This window comes from Nycticebus coucang, chromosome 24, assembly GCF_027406575.1.
Source record: "Nycticebus coucang isolate mNycCou1 chromosome 24, mNycCou1.pri, whole genome shotgun sequence".
NCBI classification, from domain to species: Eukaryota; Metazoa; Chordata; class Mammalia; order Primates; family Lorisidae; genus Nycticebus; species Nycticebus coucang.
Window position 1 is genome coordinate 17,317,453 of NC_069803.1, and position 24,036 is coordinate 17,341,488.

The window sequence follows — 24,036 nt, forward strand, 5'->3', positions numbered from 1 at the left end:
TTACTGAATTATACCTCTAGATCCTTTCTCTCCACAACCTCTACCCTCAGGATTTTCACCTGTTTCATTTTGTTCTATAGATTTTATTTAACTCTGTCTTCTAAACTGATGTTTTATTTGAGCAGTAATATTTTAAATTTATAAGTGCTCTCTCTTACTACCAATTTTCCCTTTTTATAAGATATTGTTCTTTTTTTGGTGAATATTATTAAAGAAAGCAGTATGAGCTGAGCGTCATAATTCAGCAATTAGAACGCTGGCCTTGCCAACCATGGGCCACTAGTTGAAGCCTCACCTGGGCCTGACTTAAAAAGAAAGCAGTATGCCATGGGCCCCGAACATCCGTGCATGGTCTCACTGGGTATGCCAAGAATACAAAGGTTGACTGCTCTGTACCTGGGCGGTTTCTCAGCATTGTCTGTGAAGTGACAAGCCTTAAGGAATGAGATGTCTTCCTCTGAACAAAGCACAGACCTATCACTTACCATAAAACTCTAACTTCCCCCAAACTGATTGCTCTTCTGTACCACAGTCAACTGTGTATGCAGGCAGCCAGGAAGGGCTTTTCGTCTGATCCTGTGTGACTTGCGCCTTGCTGAACTGACATAAAGGAAAATAAAGTAACAGAGCCCCCTTTCTCTGACCCAAGAGTCTTACGTCTTCTGTAGCATCCATGAAACCATACGTGGCTTGCTTGTCAGCTTGACAGAGGATGAAACCTTAGCCCAAGCAGTCTTGGCAAGTGCAGGATTTTATCTGACTTTTATAAGTATATTAGTTACATTTTCTTTTTAACATTTTTGATCTGCCATCTGGAGTCTATCTATTTCTTTTATTAAATCATAGCTGTGTACATTAATGCGATTATGGGGTACAATGTGCTGGTTTTATACACAAATACTTTTACCAAATTGGTAATAGAGCCTTCACCTCATTTCCTTAGTTATTGTGTGAAGACATTTATATTCTACACTTAGTAGATTTAACATGTACCCTTGTAAAATGCACCCTAGGTGTATAACCCTCCCTCCACCCATCCTCCCCCTGCCCCTCCCCTCCCCCTCCTCTTTCCCTTCATCTTAGGCTGTAGTTGGGTTATAGCTTTCATATGGAAGTGTGGAATTGGTTTCATAGTAGGGCTGAGTACGTTGGATACTTTTTCTTCCATTCTTGAGAGCCTACAACACATGTTTAGAGTTTTTTAAAAATCATGTTAGGTTTTCCTCAAGTACGTTTTTTTGTTTTGCTTTTTAAGAATAGACTAGTTATTAAACAATAGAAAGGCCGACATTGGGACTGCTTGGTGAGGGGCCAGAAGTTTGGGTCTACTATTGACTATAAAGAAGTTTAGTTATATCCCCTATTTTTAGCTCCATTTCTCATCTTGTGTTTTTTTCCTAGATTCTTAGTGCCCTGTAACCTCCTTTGAAATCGTTGCCTCTTCTGTCAAAATGTTTTCACTTGCTTTCTCTTTTTTTAGACACTTTTGAAATCTCTTATCTGCTGCTAACTCTAAATCTGTTTGTGACTGTGGGATGGTCACATTTCTTCTGTTATTTCTTCTATTTGGGGGCACGTATAGTTTGTTTGTAAAAATGTTTTAGCAATAACTTGTTGCTTTCTCTCTCTGTTACTGTATTTACACCCTTCCAGCAATGATATTTTCATGTTTGTACTGTCCTCCTCCACCTAAATATAAAGCTTTATCACCTGGAAAATTAGCAAATTGTCTAATAAAAATGAGTTTTAAATAGGAGCGAATGTCATTTTAGAGAAGGGTTTATTCGTGGCATCTGGTTTAGTTACTTAGAGGAATTTTTGCTTACTTTTAGGTTTGAAGGTAAATGCATTTTAAGGTAAATGAAAAATAAAAAGGTGTTGTATGATTGTCTTTCCGATTTTAAAAGTTGTGTTTCCTCATGATTTTTGTTCCCTGTTAAACCAAATTGAAAGTATTTTTAAAAATTGGTCTTTTACTAAAAGTTATTATAAGATTTAATTTATATGTCTAGAGCATACTAAAAATTGTTTTTAATTCCTAGAAGAAGAGTTGGCAAACATTTTAAAGGACCAGGGCAGCCCGTGGCTCATACAGTTGCTACAACAACTACTGGCCTCTGCCCTTGTGGCACAACAGCAATCATAAACAATATGTGAATGAATCAGTGTGGCTCTGTTACAATAAAACTTTATTTGTAAATAGTACCGTTTAAATTTTATGTAATTTTCATATATCAAGGAATATTTTTTTCCTTTTTTTTTTAACAACCATTTAAAAATAACATTAATTTAAAAAGCTAGTGTTTGCTTGTAGTCTCTCAAAAAACTGGGCAAAGCTTGCCCTACAATCCTCGGTTTTATGAAGGGCTTTGGCACTGCTTCAATGCTGATGTGTCTCTACTCTGCCCCATTCTTCTCATTAGGCAGGCTAATGAAGAATATCAAATACTGGCTAACTCCTGGCGCTATTCATCTGCTTTCTGTAACAAACTCTTCTTCAGTATGGTGGACTATGATGAGGGGACAGATGTGTTTCAACAGGTAAAAGAGTTATATTTTATTTTATTTATATGTGATATTTAACAGGGTGACTTATGGATGATGTGTTTTTGTTTGCCAAATAAAAATATAATTCGTTGATTAAGTTAATAAATACGATAAGTAGTTGTAATAATTCTGTGATGTGATTAAAATACTTGCAGCTAATGTTGCCTTTGTCATTGTACAGTTTTTGGCGTTAGTAAGTATGGTGAATACATTTTGACTTTTGCATTACAAAAGAAATGTTTTTTTCTTAGCATGCAGCGGCAGCATACATGCATTAATCTTATTTTGATATTTAATTTTATGTGGTTAAGGTGTTTTGCACAAATTCATGACATTTTATATAAAATGTATGGCAAGTTTTACTTAAACTTAATTTCTTTCAATATGGTAGAAATAGAATTTTACATTTGTATTAAATATTTTTTAAAAAGTGTTTTCTCTCTGTTATGGGCTGAATTATATACATTTCTCTAAATTCATATGTTGAACCTATAACCTGTACCATGTGACTTTATTTGAAGATAGGGCTTTGAGGGATATAATTAAGGTTAAATAAGTCCTTAAGGGTGGGACCCTAATCCAATAGCACTGATGTCCTGTATGAAGAGGAACAGGCCTCAGCCGGAAATGCACCTGCACAAAGTAACAGACCGTCTGGGGCTACTGGGACGCCTCAGTAGAAACCAGCTCTGCTGGTCCTTTCATCTGGGCACTGGGAGAAATGCACTTCTGTTGTTTAAGACATCTAGTCTGGGGTTTTCTGTCAGGCCAACCTGAGCAGGTTGATGACTCTCCTTATAGCCGTCTCTGTAAGTATTTTGACGTAAGAATGTAGTTGTCCTGGATGTTACCATGGTTGTGTCGTTGTTGTTACTAACACCCAGAGCTTAAGGTCCAGGCCCTGTTCTCAGGGCTTCGTGTGTATGTTGTTGGCTTCACTTCATAGATGAGGAAATAAGGTATGGAGGGAAAGTTGCATGTCCAGCATTACAGACTGAGTGTAATGCACAGCTAGGATTGGAACTCAGCTCTCTGTCTTCCAGAGCTCTAGCTCTTACTCATGTCGTTACCCTGCAGTTAATTTTTTATATTTTTGTTACTTGATCAGACTCTTTTAAATGCAAAACTTATTGCAGTACCCAGCATGGATTCGTTTGGGTATCTTGGCCTATTTAATCATTCTAACATGGGTTTTTCTTGGCATAGTGATCTGCCAAGTCATGGAGACAAAGCATGTAGCTCTTTAAAGAATGAAGCTTATTAGGGAGGGGGGTGGGGCCTTGGTGTGTGCCACACCTTCTGGGGAGCAAGACATGATTGCAAGAGGGACTTTATCTAACAAATGCAATCAGTGTAACCTGGCTTATTGTACCTTCAATGAATCCCCAACAATGAAAAAAAAAAAAGAATGAAGCTTACTAATTAAGTTGCCATTAGTGCATAGTTTTGCTTATTTGCTTCCAGATTGTCTTTGCCAGTTTCTAACTGAACAATATAAATTCTCTTTTTGCCTTCAATGCCCTTTTACTCTTAATATTCTTCACTTATTTCTTCCTCCATAAGTTCATTTTACCATTTAAGGATGTTTCTATGTATTTATCCATTCAGCAAATAGTATTGAGCTACCTACTCTGTAGGAGCAATAAATTGTCAAGAAGAACATGCTTAGTTCCTCCCTATAAGCAGCTTACAGATTAGAGAGCTAATAATAGTAGTAGCAATAGTATAATAGTAATAATTATAATATTAAAATACTAAAGAAAAACATATGCACATGTAATTTAAAATAACCTTACAAATGAAAAATGCAGCACTATAAGAACTAAATTATTATGGAATTTATAGGTTATCTATAAAATGTCAGGAAAATTTGTTTTAGAGATCATCAGATGAAAGTGCTATTTATTATATACTTGAGTCCTCTGTCATACTGACAAATAGTTATCTGGGTAGAGTCTTTAACCCAAATACCTACTCCAATAGACCTATGAGCTAACTGAAGAAAGTGAGTTAGGTGCGTTTCATAGTAGTATCTTTATGTTACCTTTATTGACAATAAGTTATTTTTGTTTTGTGATATCTAGTACCTATATACTAAGTACTTAGTATATTAAATACATTCTTCACTTTTTCAAATAAGCTTCCATTGAAACGATGTTTGTTGATCTTCTAAAAACATAAATTGTTAATGGGAATACTTTGTTCCTAACTACTTCTAGAAATAAAATCAGCAGAACACCCTGCATCTGACCTTTGGTGTCATTGTTGGGGAAACAGTGCTGATTGTGGGGGCTGTAGCAAATGGGAGGGGACATGCTTGACCTCAGTGAGAGAGGTACAGCTCCCCTCAGCTCTGTTGGAAATATGTAGGCCACATTTTCTCAAGAAAAAGCCCGAATATGAATTTTTTGTATGAAATTTTTTTATCTTTATCTTTAAAATGTTGACAGTTCATTCAGATTTAAAACGAAAGAAGCTTTGTGGGATAAATTAATCTTACCTTTTTCATGTTGAGCACTAACTATAGGCTGACAGTTAATCATAAAGACACATGGTTAGATATAATGGTTGAATTCTTTTATATGATTTAGATTTAATTTCTTTAAAGTTTAGCATAGATATGAGAGTTGAAGTCAAGATTGTTTTTAAGTGAAAAGTTTTCTTGGGTTAGTTTTGATGCAGTAGGATTCTTAGTATAAGACTGTTAGGCATTTTTCAAAGTCTAGCCGTTGGCTCAGCAACAAGAGTTTTCATTTTAAAATGCAGAAGTGCATAAAAGTAATGAATTTTATGACAAATTATAAATTTATGTTTTGCTTTTCTTTTTTTCTTTTTTTTTTGGCCAGGGCTGGGTTTGAACCCGCCACTTCCAGCATATGGGACCGGTGCCCTACTCCTTGAGCCACAGGCGCCGCCCATATGTTTTGCTTTTCTTGAGAACTAGTCCTGTTATTAAATCACATCTTGTTGAAGCACTCTTTCTACAGTGGTGTTTAGTGTGTATCTCCCATTAGTTTATGGTCTAATCTTCACTTTGCTAAGAGCTATTTTTCTTTTTTTCTCTCTTTTTAAATTTTGAGTAATATAAAGGTACACATGATTAGGTTATATTTTTTGCATTTGTAAGGTGAAGTTCGGGTTGTTGTGACCTTCAAGCAAGTGTGTCATTTACCCACACATTGTACCCATTAGGTGGGAAATTAGCAAACTCCCACCTGCCTCCCCCCTTCTTGAATCTGAGTTTTTCTCTCATGTGTGCACGTTGTTGTTATTCTACTAGAAGTTTCGACTTAGTATTGAGCACGTGTGATGCTTGTTTTTCTATTCTTGTGATGCTTAGGAGAGTATTCTCCAAATCCACTCAAATTAGAACAAAAGATACAACTTTTTATGGCTGAATGGTATTCCATGGTATAGATGGTATCTATACACCACAGCTTATTGATTCATTCATGGGTTGAAGGGCACTTAGATTGTTTCCCCATCTTTGCAATTGTAAATTGAGTTTTTATGAACACTCAAGTGCAAATGTTCTTATAATAAAATGACTTTCCTTTGGGTAGATACCTAGTAATGGGATTGCAGGATCAAATGGAATGTCTATTTTTAGTTCTTTGAAGACTCTCCATACTTTTCCCCTTAAAGGCTGTACTAATTAGTGTTCCCTCCAGTAGCATAGGAGACTTCCCTTCTCTCTGCATTCATGCCAGCATCTGTGATGTGGGATGTTCTCACTGAGGTTAGGTGTTTTCTCAAAGTGGTTTTGATTTGCATTTCTCTAATAAGTAGACATGATGAACATATTTTCATGAGTTTGTTGGTTAGTCTTTGAGGAACTTAGAAAAATAGTTCTTTGTTTTGTATGGAACCAGGCAAAAACCTTGAATTGCCAATGCAGTTCTATAAAATAACAATTCTGGAGGCATTATGTTGCCTGACTTCCGATTATACTACAAGCATATAGTGATCAGAGCAGCATGATATTGGCATAAAAATCGAGAAATAGATAAATGAAACAGAAGAGAGAAGCTAGAGATGAAACCAGCCTCATACCACTATCTGATCTTCAATAAAGCAAACAAAAACATATGCTGGGGAAAAAAAATCCCTATTTAATAAAAGGTGCTAGAAGAATTGGTTAGCCAGGTGTAAAAGGCTGAAACTAGACCTGCACTTCTTGCCACTTAACAGAAATTAAATCATGATAAATAAAAGATTTAAACCTAAAGCACAAAACTATAAAAACTCTAGAAGAAAGTGTGGGAGAAACTCTTAATGATACCAACCTTGGGAGAGAATTTATGAAGACCCCAAAAGCAATCACAACAACAGCAAAAATAAATACATGGGACCTGATCAAGTTAAAACATTTCAGCCCAGCTGGGGACACAATCAAAAAAGCCAAGAGACAGGCTTCAGAGTGGGAGAAGATACCACAATCTACAAAGAACTCAAGCAAATCAACAAAAAAAGAGCAAATAACCCTATTAAAATATGGGTGAGAGACATAAACTGGTGTTTTAAAGGACTATCATCATTAGTGTGATATCTGAAGATAATATTAATAACAAATATAGAAATTTGCTAATTTCTAGCTTGTTGAGGACTTGTTGAGAAAGTAACTTCAGTTACAGTGCTTCTGTAAGAATGGCTGAAGTGTCTAATGACAGACCATTGAGTTAATGAATGTGGTTAAGTTGGGGGAAGCTCTGACTAGGAAACAAATTCGTGTGGGCCTTCATTTCTGTGTAACCTTGGGGAATTTGTGCATATTAACTGAGAGGAAGACTTCGAATTAACATGATTTTTTTTTAAAGAAAACTAACTTTCTAGAGTGGTAAGCCTTAGTATGAACTTTCTGATTGTTCTAATGCAGGAAGTGAGGATGAAGGGGACTTTCTTGCTTTCAATCTTCCATTTACATGTTGTCTGTAGCTTTCTCTTGTGTTGCCATAAAGGAAACACCTGAACAAAATCTAGAATGAGAGAAGTTCAGGAACGATAGGAACTTGTAACTGTGTACCTTGTTCAGTTGAATCAATATTACTAAATGTATATTAAATGTAGGCTCATTGTTGGAAAATGGAATAATATAGACTACTGATGTGTAGATATATCATGTGTATGTTAGAATAGACTTTTTTATATCTAATGTATGTAACATGTGTTATGTTATTTGTTATCAATTTGTACAGTATATAATTAAGTTTTCTAATGAACTTGTTCAAAATTTTTATAAAAAATTATTTATGAAGAAAGTTGTTAAATTTTTATTTGAGGAATTCGAATTTTGAAACATGATATAGTGGTAATGAGTTGTCTTGATTCAGAAGACTTGAGTTCAAACTCCATCTTTACCCTTTCATAACTGTGTGAGCTTTGGTAATTGCTTTATCTTTTTATGCCTTTATTTCCTCATCTTTAATGAAGGGAAATAATAGTGTCTTTCTCTTAGGACTGTTGGGAAAATTAAAATGAGATCCTGATATATGCAGACATATGTGTACTAAATCATTACTATTGTTATTAGATAATTACAGCAATGATAGTGGCATGCAGCTCTCCCCCCTCTGAAAACCACCTTAGTTTTACAGAAGTTTGTTAAATCTAAATTCTGTAGAAATAATGAAAAGTTGGGGTGAAGAAATGGAAAGCATGAAAAAAGAAAAAAACAGAATGAAAATGTCATCTAGATGTCCTTTTGGAAAAACTGATTGCTTAAACATTGTCTTAGTTTGTCTTGTGCTACTATACAGAACATCTGAGACTTAAGTCATTTATAATAAACAAGTTTATTGGGCTGCAGGTCTGAAGGCTGGGATGTCCAATGTCAAGGTTCTGGCATTTGGCAATGTCATGATAAAAGGAAAAGAGAAAGCAGAAGGGCGAATGAAAGAGAGGCAAGAGGGGCCTAACTTGCCCAAAATAATGGCACTAATCACACCCATGAGGGTGGAGCCCTCCTGGCCTACTCACCTCTTATAGGTCTTACCTCTTAATACTGTTAGTGTGGCAATTATATTTCAACATTAGTTTTAGAGGGGACAGATGTTCAAAGCATGGTAAACATGGATCAATTATTAATTTTCAGCAGTTTGCGGTTAACATGAAGGTAGGTAATACAAATTTGATTCATTTGTTCTAAAAATGAGGAATTTTTAATATAGAGAATTTTTTTGTCATTCAGATTTTCTGTGCTAAATTGTATGAAGTTCTATAAAATGATTGGGAGCTGTCTTGTAAATATGACAGCTATGATCAGAGTTCATTTATAGCACAGGAATTGTTTTTGTCTTAACTTAGTTTTTGTTATTAAATTTAATTCTTATGAGAAGCTAAACTTTTAATGTTGTATCCTTACCTTGATGGTCAGCTATAATCTTTATATATATATATATATATATACATGTATGTAAAAGTTGATTTTTATTTTTGTTCTCATAATTAGGATATACTGATCTTTTTTTGCAAGTCAGTGGTCAAAAATCTCTGGTCTTTCATTCTAAGATCTTTTTCATAATTCTTGGCAGCAGAAATTTAACCTTTACGTATTTTTTTTTTTTTTTGTAGTTTGATGTTGAATGCAAATTAACTTCAGTAATGTCTTTTAGATGTTATATCAATAATAAACAACATTTATACTAGGCTAGTTGTTCTATGTAGTATATTTTTCAAATGGAAATTACCTTTATAAAATATTTCTGAAATACATGGTAACCACAAAGTTCATGTGCAATACACTATTTATTTAAAATTGCACATGAACTTTATGGCCACCCTGTATAACCAACTTAAAAGACAGTTAAATTAATAAAGAAGTTGAGTGGAAGATCATTGGGGATTTCTCCTGAAGACTCTGATAAATTCAGATTGTTTAGAGTAAAAATGTTGGTTTCTGTTGCATAGTCATCATCATTAAAAAAGTAAAGTTTGTGTATTTTAAATAGAGAATTCAATCTATTTATAATTTGCTTGAAATGAATTCTGTAATATGCTTATTTTCCATTAAATTCCAGTACTTTTTCTTTAGTAACTGCTGAAGAAATGAAATAATTCATGGACCGCTAGTTTGCAGTATTTTCATTTTACACTCGTAATCCCTTCTTTCCTTACCCTGATTGTAGATCTAGAAATGACAAGAAGGAAATGGCTGATAAAATATATAGACTAAAGTTAATAAGGTGAATATGTTAAACGGGAGAGCTCGGAGAACTGATTTAGTAGTGCATTAAGGTGAATAAAAACAAATAAAACTTTGGAAAACCACTTGAATTTTCATAATTCCATCTTCCCAAACTTTTTGCAGAAAAAGCATAAAATGATAGATTATGATGTATAAGAAGGTAGAACATTCCATACGGTATTTTTTTTTAATTTATATTTATTGTATATATTAAGATGTACAACATGGTGTGTGTGCATATATATATTTAAAATAGAAATATTTTAATTAGCTAATGCAGAACAAAAATAAATATATATACATGTAAATAAGGAAAACAGATAAATAAAGAATTTGTGATACTCATGCACAAAAACACACATAGTGGAATAGTCTTCAGCCTTAAAAAAGAGAGATGGCTATTTGTGACAATGTGGAGGAAGACGGAAGACACTACATTAAGTGGGTATCTCTACATCTATATGTAAATCTTATGTATATTTATATCTATATCTATCTACTGATAGTGACATTATCACCACCGACAAGCAAACTAGCATACCTATCATTCCCATAGTTACCTCTGTGTGTGCATAAGAACACCTTAAAGAACATCTAGCAAATTTTAAATGTCCATACGGTATTTTTTATCTCACGTTTTACAGCTGAACATGAACTCTGCTCCTACCTTCATGCATTTTCCTCCAAAAGGCAGACCCAAAAGAGCGGACACTTTTGACCTTCAGAGAATTGGATTTGCAGCTGAACAACTTGCAAAGTGGATTGCTGACAGAACGGATGTTCATGTATGTTTTTATTCCCCACAATTTTAATACTAGACTGATTAGATTAGTTGTTTAGAGCATTGTAATAAGGCTACAGTAATGTAATATATGTTATATATAATATATGTATATAAATATTTTATTTCTCCATGGATATCTCTGTTTGTGAAGGGAGAAACTGCATTTGAAACGGCTTTTTACAAATAACAAGCTGGACTTTGTTAGAATTCAGATGGTTTTTAGGCTAGTGGTTCATTAACACCTTAAAAGCCATTAAGAAGTACTGGAGTTAGGCACAAAGTCATTTCAGAGGTTAAAAAAAGTATTGAAAAATTGTACTATTATTAGTAATCAAGAAATTCTAATTAAAAAGTTAGATGATAATTTTTATCTATCTTTGGGGTAAATAAAAAAGGATAATATCCATTTTAAAGCCATGTGGAAAAATACCTACTCACATTTACTGCTGTGGGGACTGTAAACTGGTATTACCGTTACAACAGCGCGTGTCATCTCTTCAGTTGTACGTAATTTAGCTTAACTATTCCACTTCTAGGAATTTAGCCTAAGGATATAATCAGGAATGATTTAAATTTTTAGGAATAGAAATTTATTAATGATATTTAGTGGAAAAAATTGGAAATAAATCAAATGTCTAAAAATTAAATGTACTATATCATAGCCAAAAAATGATTTGCATGATTATTTTACATAGAATGAAGCCCAAGGCATAATAAGGGAGAAAGTAGGTTAGAAAAATAATATTTATAGTATAATATAGAATTTTTTTTAAAGCATGAATGTGAGTGTACCTGGATATAGACAGTTTCCTCCTTCTGGAAGGATAGGAACCAAAACGTTGATGATAGTTAATACCTATTTAGAGGTCTTATGGCTACTCTCTCCCTTACCAATATTTTCATATGTCTTACCAGTATTTTCAATAGTAAAATATTATAACCAGTTACTTTGAAAGTATATTCACACTAGAAGGAAAACCAAAGCATTATTTTCTACCTTAAGGTGTGAGCGCATTCATTCTGAGTCAGTGTGGTTGTCTTTCATGTGGTACCAATGTTATATAAAATTATATCATAAGCTTTAATGATATTTTGTTTACTGTACTTATTTCCCAATTCTTGTCTTTTTAAAAAACGTTTTGGCAAGTACTGTGCAATGTGTCGTTTAGTTGATGTGTAAGACATTAAGGATAACATTGAAAGAGTACTTTTAATTTTTTATAAGAAATACTAAATTTTAATAAAAATTTTTCTAATCTATCTGTTTAGCACACTTACACATTTAGTTGGTAGATACAATTTTATAAAAATGCATTCTATTTGGAAATAATTTTCAACTTTAAAATATCATAGAAATGAAAGCAGTAAAAATGGAGCCGGTGTCTACCCTTTACTGGCTCACCTGTAGTTAACATTTTACCCCATTTGTTTTGTGATTATCGTTCTGTCCCCTACTTCTGCGTTTCTCTACTTCTCTCTTTCCCCCACCCCCCCAATATTTTTTTTTTGAAAAAAATTAGGGAGAGTCTCATGCTCTAAGAAATGCATAAACAAATCACAGTTACCAAAGCCACAGGTTAATGTTGATATAATACTTTTTTTGAGCTACTTCTATCCATATCACAATTTTATCAAATGACCTAATAATATCCTTTATAACGTTTTCCTACCTTCAAGTCTAGGTTTACATTTTATTTAGTCGTCATGTATTTAAAGCCTCTTCTGATCTGAAACAATTCTATATTCTATATTTTGTCCTTTAAAGACATTGACAATTTGGGGGCCGGGCATGGTGGTTCACGCCTGTAATCCCAGCACTTGGGAGGCCGAGGCGGGTGGATTGCCTGAGCTCACAAGTTTGAGACCAGCCTGAGCAAGAGTGAGATCTCATCTCTGAAACATAGCTGGGCCTTGTGGTGGGCACCCTTAGTCCCAGCTACTTGGCAGATTAAGGCAAGAGAATTGTTTAAGCCTTAGAGTTTGAGGTTGCTGTGAGCTATGATGCCATGGCATTCTACTGAGGGTGACAAAGTGAGACTCTGTCTCCAAAAAAAAGACATCGACAGATTGAAGAATACAGTTCTCTACCACTTTTTAAATAGAATGATCCTCATTTGATTTGGTTGATGTTTGTTCATGGTTGAATTCTGCTTACGCCTTCCTGACTGTGGGACTACACAGGTCATGCTTTGTTTTCATTAGGCACAGACTGTCCATCTGGCCTTTGTTGATGATACTAGTTTTGAATATCTGGTCAAGGTGTTTTATATCTGCCTATCTACCCACTTCTTCACTGTATAATTACTGGTTTTTTTTCCTCCTTTATAATTAATAAGTTGTCTGTGTGGAGTTACCTTAAGATCATGTGGATATCCTGTTCCTTCAAGACTTTTTCTTAGATTTAGCATCCATTGATGATTCTTGCTTGATTCAGTTTTTACCATGCTGGCTGAGAGATGATGATTCTACACTTCCTCTGTGTTTGTAGTTGTCCTTCATCTTTCTGCTGTGAGCAAGAGTCCTGCTCTGTCAGTCATTCATCTATTTATCTATTACTGAATGGACTGTCAATTGTGTGTTATGTTGTGACTATGTTTATGTTTTCTGTATATTATGATATTTTGACATGTTAAAAAAAATTCTGCCTGGGGAGAAACTTATCTTCCTTGGCAAGCCAGTTCTTAAAGATATAACAGGCCCAGCCAGGAGCATGGTTTTGAGATGCACCTAATCAGTTCAGAGCCACACCTCATTTGTCTGGTCTATACACCCTAGGAGACAGTATTTCTCTGCTTTAATCATAGCAAGGCCAGTTACCAGGCAATAGGATGGCTACTGTAGCCCAAAGTCTACCAGAATTATTCAAACTCATCAGTCCTAAACTGTTCACTCTGCCTTGCTTTGCCTTTCCCAGAATGACTTCAATAAAGGCAGTGGTTTAAACCTTCCCCTCTCTCCTGTCTACCGCTACCTGACCTCCCTGGTATCTTTCCCACATGGCCATACGTGGTGTGGCATGCCTCCTGTCCCTAGGACCTACGAGTACAGTCAACTTTGTTTATTCCTGAGCTCCTTTAATGTCTCCACCTGCCGCTCACCAGGCTGATCTCTTAAAAGAATGAAGACACATTTTCCCACTAGTGGTTTGTAATTTACTGCTGTTCTTATTTATTTTGGTGCTAACGTTTTCTAGATTTGACCAGTAGCAGCCTCTTCATGCTGGTTCCTTTGTCTTTGTGATATGCCTCTGTAATTTTCTTTCAAGTACTTCCTTATTTTCTGATGTAACAATGTATTCCAGGCTCATTTTTGTATCTTCCTATCTACTCTACCCAGCACTCAATTAGCTATCTCTGTGAGGACCCCTCGTTTCTTTTGGTAAAGACTGTTATTGGACCAAGGTCTGTATATAATTTAGAAATCACGAGTTCATGCCAACTATATATATATATTTTTTTTTTATTTAAAATTAGGCTTTATAATTGAAAGTACACCATCAAGAAAGCATTAGAATGGGGAAAAATATTTTCAAATCATTTTTCTGATGACTGACTTTGAGTGTGTGTGTCTGTGTACACATATACGTGTATAGTATGTATATGTGACTCTTACAACTCCTTAATAGACACAACCAATTAAAAATGGGCACAGGATCTGAGTATACATTTCTGTAAGGAAAGTATACAAATAGAAAAGATGCTCAGCATTATTAGTCATTAGGGAAATGCTAATTAAAATCACAAGATACCACTTTAAACCTACTAAGATGGTGGGTAGTGATGTAAAATGATGCAGCTATTTTGGAAGCAAACAGTCTGACAGTTTCTTAAACAGAGTTACTATGTGACCCATCATTCTATTTCTAGGTATTCACACAAGAGAAATGAAAAAATTTGTTCCTCAAAAACCTTGTATAAGAATGTTTATAAGAGCATTATTCACAATAGCCAAATAAGGTGGAAACAACTAAAATGTCCGTCAGCTGATGAATGGATAAACACAATGTGGTATATCCATATAAGGAGATATTATTCAGCCATCAAAAGGAATGAATTACTGATACATGCTTACCATATGGATAAAGCTTGGAAAAATGTGCTATGTAAAAGAAGCCAGTTATAGAAGACTGTATGTTATATGAAAGTCCAGGGTAAAAGCATCTATTAGAAGGTAAATTAGTAGTTACTTAGGGCAGGAGGTTGGGGCATAAATGGATGATTGAGATGATTAAAATGTCTAACTGTGGTGATGGTTGTACATATCTGTGGTGAATATACTAAAAACTATTGAATCCTATGTTTCGATGGTAAATTGTATAGTGTATAGAAAAAATTTCAACAAAGCTGTTAAAAAATAGTATTATAAAAAGTCCCAAATGTTAGACCCTCATCTTGCCCCTATCGTTTATTATAGACGATGATCCCATTTCCTGTAGGGTGGAACCAGAGCAGCTCTGAGTTGAGTTACAAAAGTCAGGTTTGCGCATGTTTGAGGTGTTCACCTGCAATGTGGAGGAAGTCATTTTACATAGCCATAACATTTTTTTTTTTTTTAAAGACAGAATGCTTATGTTTGTTTCTTATTGCTGGATTTCTCTGTTGGCCTAATAGGGCCCAACGGATAAAGAAACATACTCTCTCTTCTTTTTTAATTATTAAAAATTATTTATGTGTGTGTGTGTAGTTTTTCTTTTTTTGGTTTTTGCTTTGTTTTGAGACAGGGTTTTATCTGTTGCCCAGGCTAGAGTGCAGTGGCACAATCACAACTTAATGCAACTTCGAATTCCTGGGTCAAGTGATCCTCGGACCTCAGCCTCCTTTGTAGCTGGGACTACAGACATGTACTACCAAATTAGGCTAATTTTTTCTTTTAATATTTTGTAGAGACAGGGTCTTACTATGGTGTTTAGTCTGGCTTCTTAGACTCCTGGCTTCAAGTAATACTATTGCCTTGACCTCGCAAAGCACTGACGTTACAATCATGAGCCGCTGTACCCAGCCAAATTTTTTTAATTTTTATAGGTTTAGGGAGTATAAATGCAGAATTGTTATGTGGGTATATCCTGTAGTGGTGAAGTCTTAGTGTTTTACATGACCCTTACCTGATCAGTGTGTGCAGGTTATTTCTCAGCCATGGTGTTTTAAGGTGTGTATTTTTTACTTGTAAAGAGAGTAAAAATATAAAAATTAGGGTGACTTTTCTGAATTCTTTATGTTAAAAACTGGAAGGACTAGAATATAGCCAAAAGAATAATTTGGTAGTTTTCTTCCACATTTAGAATTTTCATTGCCTTTTTGCAGATTCGCGTTTTCAGACCACCCAACTACTCCGGCACCATCGCCTTAGCCTTGTTGGTGTCACTGGTTGGTGGTTTGCTGTATTTAAGAAGAAACAACTTGGAGTTCATCTATAACAAGACTGGTTGGGCCATGGTGTCTCTGGTATGTTGTCACATTGCCCTTGTTTTCATTTTCTTTATGATACATAGTAATATATGTTGCATAATTAGTAAGATGAGTTATTTGTATAACATCAACAGAAATCAAGTTGGAATGTGAATTAACTTCTTAGAACTTAGATGGTTAAAGTTCACCATCAGTTTAAACTATGCTATCTTCCTACTTTTCACTATTAAAATGTCCCTTTTTACTTAGCACATTATGAGTGCTAAATAAATACATATTGAATATGCTTATATACATGGTAAGAATTAGGAATTAGTAGCATGGAGTAATTTGCAAACCGAAGTAGTTTGGAAGTATACACATTGAACTGTTTGTTTTTTCAACAGCTCTTTTTTGTGCCTCTCTTATATGACTAATAGATAAGATATAAACTTAGCCTGTAAGGAATGCATTGTGGAGAGTAACCAACAGACAAATATAGCATTGTACGTGCTGTGGTGGAGGCAAACACAGACTATTACAGGGATACACAGGAAAGATACCTAGAGTAGAGGGAATCGTGACAGGCTTCCCAGAGTGTGACATGGATAGAATTTTGAAGAGTAAATGAAATTCTAAAGTTTAAAGCCGAATAACATGTGTAAATCCTGGGATGTTCAGAGAACTATAATTCTGTGTAGCCAGGGCAGTGATGTCAAGGCAAGAAGATGTCAGGACCGTGATGCTGCTGGAGAGGAAACAACGGCCCTGCCTTGTCTACAAAGCTCAGCAGTGTGAGTTTGCGCACACTGGCAGTGGGAAGCCCTTACAATGTGCCGTAGATAAAAACATGGTTAAATTTACGCTTTAGAGCAGTAATTCTGGTAGCAATGGACAGATGATTGAAAGGGGTAAGTAAGGGTAGCTAGAAGACTGGTTGAGATAATATGAGAAGAATCCAGGGGAACATGATCTTATTTCAGTTTGTACAAAAGTATTTTTCTTCTTTATGATTATGGTCATGGTAAATTTCTTCAAAATAAGTAGCTAATAAAATGAAAATTAAAAATTAATAAAAGATATCTGGACAATAATAGTTACAAGTAATTACAATACTGTGTTGATAAATGTAGTCATAAAATTTATATTACGCAAATAGATTTGAACTGAATATTTTCTGATACATGGAGATGAGTAGTTTCCTTTTTCCTTCTCTATGGAGGACGTATGACAGAGCAAAAACTTGTAGCACTGTAGTGACGTGTTGGTGGGTTTGTATTGTGTGTGTGCACGTATGTGTGCATGACAACAGCAGCATTAAAAGGGTAAGTGAAGCTGTGCCGTTGCAGTGTTCCTATATTTTACCTTAAATATTCAATATCAAGCTGTAATTGATTGGAACGAGTTTGAGATACATATTGTAATCCTTTGAGGAACAACTGAAAATATAAAGAAATATAGCTAGAAAGCCAATAGAAGAATTCTAAAAATATATATAATTGGCGCAGAAGAAGGTATGAAAGGATGAAAGAGGAATAAAAGTTATAAAATGAAATGTAAATCAAAAAAAGTAGACTTAAATACAATCATATTAATGTATTTATGTGCCAGAAACAGACTTAACATTTCAATCAAAAGGCAGAGATTGTCAGACTAGCTAAAAATAAAATAGCAAAATGTGTACTATCATAGGGGCAAGTCTTTAAAAACAAAAGTATTGAAAACAGTTTTTCTGAATTCATGGTCAATGGCCAAATATCATTAGGATTTTTACACATTAAGCAATTTAGACATATATTGGCAAGAAAATCTCTTTCATAATAGGAATAAAAAGTATAAGGTACTCAAAATTAAATCTAACAAGATTATGAAATATTTAGAAATAGAATATTGAGATTGGAGATGGATGGATACATATCATCGATTATATATATATATATATATAAATATATATATATATATATTTACAGCTAATTGTTAGTTTCTTTTGCCTTCTTGCAATAGCCCTTCATACATCTGACTTTGTTTTCACCAAAAAATTTGGGATCTTTATGACTGAGTTGGAAGTAACAGGACAGACTGAGAAGCAGCCCGCACAGTAGTCACCTTGAAGCAATTCCATCTTTTGCAATAATAGTTAGAGCTTAACAATTCAACAGAACCTCTGTGGCTTTCTAGTAGATAGCCAAAATGTAAATTGAAGTTTGAACGTTTAAGATTAAGGAAAATAAGACTTTTTAAAGAAAGTTTCTTAACATTAATATCGCACTCTTAATGAGTTGAATTAATTTTTAATAATTATACTCTATTTAAAATAATGGGACACTGTATGTGGTCATCACCTTTAAGTTGTTAAGTTCAAAAGTGCTTTGGTTTTTATCCAGGCTGGTTTTTAGGTTGTTGCATCGGTAAGTCTACCTGGGTTTCTTGGACAAAATGCAGTCTTTTTTTTTTTTCAAAATGTTGGAAAATTAAACTTTTTTAGTATTTAATGATTTTAATATCATACCAAATCTTGTCATTGTTTCAGTCTCAAAAAAACTGAAATATTTTCATCTCTAAGTTAGACTCATACATACCTTCGTTATTCTTATTCCTTAAGAGGAGCCCAAGACACATTGTGTTACAAGCTAGTAGTGGTTGACATTACTATTTATTGATCTCTTCTTTCTCTGGGGTATGTTTTATATTCTTATTCCTTGCAATAACTGTGCAAGGGAATTTATTGTTTTCATTTTATAAGCAAAGAAACAAAACATTTATTAAATTCTCAGAAGCTCACATAGCTAGAATGTTGGATCCCACTTACTGACTACAAGTTCTGTATTCTTTTCACAAAGCTGGGCTTTTCTCAATCTGGACACATCACTTACATAGTGGATATTTAACCCAGTGGGCACAGTGAGCCATTATGTCTGCAAATAAATGCATAGAAAAACATTTATATGATGAATAAGATGTTAAATACTTCATTGAATCAATTATCTTGCATCCTCTGCTACACTGTGCAGAGTTTTCTTTTGTTTTACTTTGAATCTTTGAAAGCTAATTAACTTGGCGTGGCAGAAGATATTCCAGCACTCCCAAATACGTGCTTGAGAAGGGAATCTTGGCAGGTATGCACCGTCACAGGCTTTTAGAAATCAGTAACAGGCTGCAGAGGACAGACGTGTTTTCAAACAGTATTTAAAAACTCTACACCAATGATAAAATGCGTCTTTTCTGCTTTCTTCATTAGCAGAGAAATATTTGTCTGTTGATGGCCCATAGAAATTATTAAAATAATTTAAACCATAAAATATATATGAGAATTTTCTTTACAGTTTTTTTGCCTAATACCACAATCACATATTTATAAAATGAAAAACTGGATATGTTCATTTCTAATCTTTCTTATTCTTAAGAGGCTATCTAAAAGTACATATTTATTCAGATACCTGAAAGAAATACATCAGTTTGATTCCCTAAGTTTTTTGAAAAGCTTAAATGCTGGAGATGAGTATATATTATTCCACAGTTCTCACAGTTATGAAAAGGTTTTTTCACATGAGCACACTGTAATGTGTCAATAGAAATGTATTTCTTGGGGCCATTCAGAGCTATAGGACAGCCCTAATTTCAAGTGGGTTTTTTCCCAAATTTAGTTAAATCAAATTATATATTAGAATTAAATCAAAATATATATTATATATTATTTAATATATAGAGATACTATTTCTGTGTTTTAGTATTTTACTGTATTTAAAAATGAGAAGCAATGGGTGGCTCCTGTGGCTCAAGGAGTAGGGCGCCGGTCCCATATGCCGGAGGTGGCAGGTTCAAACCCAGCCCCAGCCAAAAAAATAAAAATAAAATAAAAATGAGAAGCAAATAATAGCTAATAGTATTTTTTCCAGTGAAGTTAACTGTTGTTTGTGAATGACGCTATCCTGTTCTGCCCATCAGGAAACCGAGTCATTTGGCCTTTTGAAGATATTTTTGTCTATTTGCACATAGGTAATATCTGTATGTTGCCAAATGTATATTTGTATAAAGAGTTAGAGGTTAAAAGATAAGAATGCTACAAATAAAAAAAAAAGTTAGAGGATCAGTATAATAAATCATATATTTTTAGTAATCTAGTTCTTAATTTTTTATAGGGAGAGGAAGTAATGGCCTCAATAACAAAAAGATCATTTTAAAACTATTCATATGTGGGTGGCCCTTTTTAGAGTGTTTTGGTGTCAGAGTGTTATTGCCTCAGGCCTTTCCTTATTATGAAATCAGTTGAATAATCCTCACTGTGAAGATGCAGGACCTGGATCTGTAAGTCTCACTGTGAAAATGTAGGACCTGATTCCATAAGCGTCATTGTGAAGATGCAGGACCTGGATCCATAAGCCTCACTGTGAAGATGCAGGACCTGGATCCATAAGTCTCACTGTGAAGATGCAGGACCTGGATCCATAAGTCTCACTGTGAAGATGCAGGACCTGGTTCCATAAGCCTCACTGTGAAGATGCAGGACCTGGATCCATAAGTCTCACTGTGAAGATGCAGGACCTGGTTCCATAAGCCTCACTGTGAAGATGTAGGACCTGGTTCCATAATCCTCACTGTGAAGATGCAGGACCTGGATCCATAAGTCTCCCTGTGAAAATGCAGGACTAGGATCCATAAGTCTCACTGTGAAGATGTAGGACCTGGTTCCATAAGTCTCACTGTGAAGATGCAGGACCTGGTTCCATAAGCCTCACTGTGAAGATAAAGGACCTGGTTCCATAAGCGTCACTGTGAAGATGCAGGACCTGGTTCCATAATCCTCACTGTGAAGATGCAGGGTCTGGATCCATAATCCTCACTGTGAAGATGTAGGACCTGGATCCATAAGCGTCGCTGTGAAGATGCAGGACCTGGTTCCATAATCCTCACTGTGAAGATGCAGGGCCTGGATCCATAATCCTCACTGTGAAGATGTAGGACCTGGATCCATAAGCGTCACTGTGAAGATGCAGGACCTGGTTCCATAAGCGTCACTGTGAAGATGCAGGACCTGGATACGTAAGCCTCACTGTGAAGATGCAGGGCCTGGATCCATACGCATCACTGTGAAGATGCAGGGCCTGGATCCATAAGCCTCACTGTGAAGATGCAGCCCCTGATCTATAAGCGTCACTGTGAAGATGCAGGACCTGGATCCGTAAGCCTCACTGTGAAGATGCAGGACCTGGATCCATAAGCCTCACTGTGAAGATGCAGGACATGGATCCGTAAGCCTCACTGTGAAGATGCAGGACCTGGATCCGTAAGCCTCACTGTGAAGATGTAGGACCTGGTTCCATAAGCGTCACTGTGAAGATGCAGGACCTGGATCCGTAATCCTCACTGTGAAGATGCAGGACCTGGATCCATAAGCGTCACTGTGAAGATGCAGGACCTGGATCCATAAGCCTCACTGTGAAGATGCAGGACCTGGATCCATAAGCCTCATTGTGAAGATGCAGCCCCTGGATCCATAATCCTCACTGTGAAGATGCAGCCCCTGGATCTGTAAGCCTCACTGTGAAGATGCAGGACCTGGATCCGTAAGCCTCACTGTGAAGATGCAGGACCTGGTTCCGTAAGCCTCACTGTGAAGATGCAGGACCTGGTTCCGTAAGCCTCACTGTGAAGATGCAGGACCTGGTTCCGTAAGCCTCACTGTGAAGATGCAGGACCTGGATCCGTAAGCCTTACTGTGAAGATGCAGGACCTGGATCCGTAAGCCTCACTGTGAGATGCAGGACCTGGATCCTTGCCACTGCTAATCTCAATCTAAATCAGTGGTAGTTATTAATAATTTTTGTTGAAATATTTATCCTCAATGTATAATTCCTTTCTATGGAAATTAAATATTTATTTCTTAAAAGCTTTTTTGTAGGACAATAAAGATACTTCCCACCTTTTTTCTTACAAGGCAATATATAGATTCAGTATAAATAAAATGTTAATGTTTCTATAATATATAACATCAAAACCAAATTTTTAAAAATTTGTCACATAGCCAGGCATTGTGGTGGTCACCTATAGTCCCAGCTACTCGGGAGGCTGAGGCAAGAGAAGTACTTAAGCCCAAGAGTTTGAGGTTGCTGTGAGCTGTTACATCATGGCATTCTATAGAATGCGACATAGTGAGACTCTGTCTCAAAAAGAAAGGGGCGGGGGACTCGGTGCCCATAGCACAGAGGTTATGGCACCAGCTGCATGCACCAAAGGTGGTGGGTTTAAGCGCAGCCTGGGCCAGCTAACCAACAATGACAACTGCAACAAAAAATAACCAGGCATTGTGGTGGGCGCCTGTGGTCCCAGCTGCTTGGGAGGCTGAGGCAAGAGAATCGCTTGAGCCCAAGAGTTTGAGGTTGCTGTCAGCTGTGACGCAACGCTGCTCTACCAAGGGTGACATAGACTCTGGAAAAAAAGAAAGAAAGGAAGAAAAAAGAAATCTTCACTTACATATGTTCATTTTGATCAGTTTTAGAATAATGGTTTTATGCCTTCTCAACTCTATGATAAACTACTGGGCAAAGTACTTCAACCATGCCAGTGGTAAGACTTAAGAGGACTGAAGATTTTGGGGTGGATACTACTATTTTAAAATTTTTAATCTGAATATCTCGCTCTGTAAACCTGCACCTTGCCCTTGCTCTGTAATCTTTCTCTTTCTCAATAAACTTTGTTTCACACTTGCAATAAAAAAAAAAGAATCATTCTGTAAAGTATGTTAGTATCCTAAATGAGGAGCCAAAAACAAAACAACAAAACAAAAAAACAAAAAGGAAAAGAAAAATAAGTTTCCTGGATGTTAACATACACTGCCTAAAACACTGCATTTATCTATAGCATAAACAACTTTAATATATATACTCTGTAAATTCACTGAAATTATTTTCTTGTGAAGTAAATATAGAATTTATTTTTTTACATGATTTTAAATTTTTAAGTGATTTTTTTCAATGGTAGATCATTCTCTGTGCCTACCCTGAACCTAATATTCTAGTGTATCTTGTAAGTTGAAGTGAAAATACTTTGTAAAATTCTGACTCTCAGAAAATATCTCTAGTTAAGCTAAATCTGTATAAGTCAAATATGGCCTTTATGAAGTCTGAGTTAATTTCAGAGTTAAATTCAAGGTGGAAAGAGGATTCAAATTAATCTCTCTAAAGATGTTACGGCATTATCATTTCCTTTGAAACACCTTGCCTCCCAAGCTTTTATAGAACAGAATCTAAATTTATTCTCTGGGCTTAAATTTCCTCATGATTTGCTCCCATCTTACTTTTCCCCTTTTGTATACTTTTTCTCCCCTTTAAAATTATGCAAACCTAGAATGTTTAGACCTTCAATCCTGTATTGCTTATCCTTGCTTTTAACCTTTCTTGACACAACTAACCTGCCAGAGTCAGGCAGTTGAAGTAAAGAGTGATTGGGCGAGTTGCAGGACAGCAGGAAGTCCTGGGTACTGCAGAATGCATGTAAGTGTAGCAGTGCTCCAGTTTATTATTATAAAAATACTCTGTGATTTAAACAAAACATGCTTACACATAAGTTACAGTGATTGAAATGTGACTTTTGGTTCATTCATTCTCTCTCGTAATTTGCTTGTAATGCCTCGAATCTTCAAGATTAGTTTTCCAAATACAGCTTTTGCCAGTAGATCCAGGCAAAATAAATAATATAGGCATATAAATAATCTCTGTGAATTTTTCCTGGCTATGTCTTTTTTGTGATTTCTTCTGTCTGTAAATATCTTCTGAATTTACTATGTTGTGTATTTTTTTTGAAAGCATTTAGGTACTTACAGAGATGTAAGTATTGTAGTGGAAGAGTATAGGTTTTCGGTAATCCAAACTAATGTAAGAATGAAATTTAGAGGGTATACAAGATGTTACCATGTGCTTTAAAATATCACTAATACATCAAACGTCTCATTGGTGCTTTTGACTGGCTCAAGTGAGCACAAGATTGTCACCAGTGTGGGATGTTTTATGTATGTTATCCAGTTTAATTATTAATGTATCTCTTTATCAGAATTAGTATCCCAGGTTTGTAGATATGGAATATGAGATGCAGGTAGAATGAGGAACTTACTGAAAGTTCCACAGGTAGTTAGTGAAACACTT

The 24,036-nt window shown here is 35.4% G+C and overlaps 1 protein-coding gene across 3 annotated transcripts in view; it reads left to right on the top strand.

The window, feature by feature from the left end:
* TUSC3 (tumor suppressor candidate 3) overlaps window positions 1-24,036 on the top strand; it is a 162,756-nt gene that overhangs the window by 74,212 nt on the left and 64,508 nt on the right. For all 3 annotated transcript variants that reach the window (XM_053578464.1, XM_053578463.1, XM_053578465.1), the window contains exons 3-5: window positions 2,424-2,541; window positions 10,375-10,515; window positions 15,815-15,955. In XM_053578464.1, coding sequence (XP_053434439.1) covers window positions 2,424-2,541; window positions 10,375-10,515; window positions 15,815-15,955 — 400 coding nt within the window. The remainder of the gene's footprint in view (window positions 1-2,423; window positions 2,542-10,374; window positions 10,516-15,814; window positions 15,956-24,036) is intronic.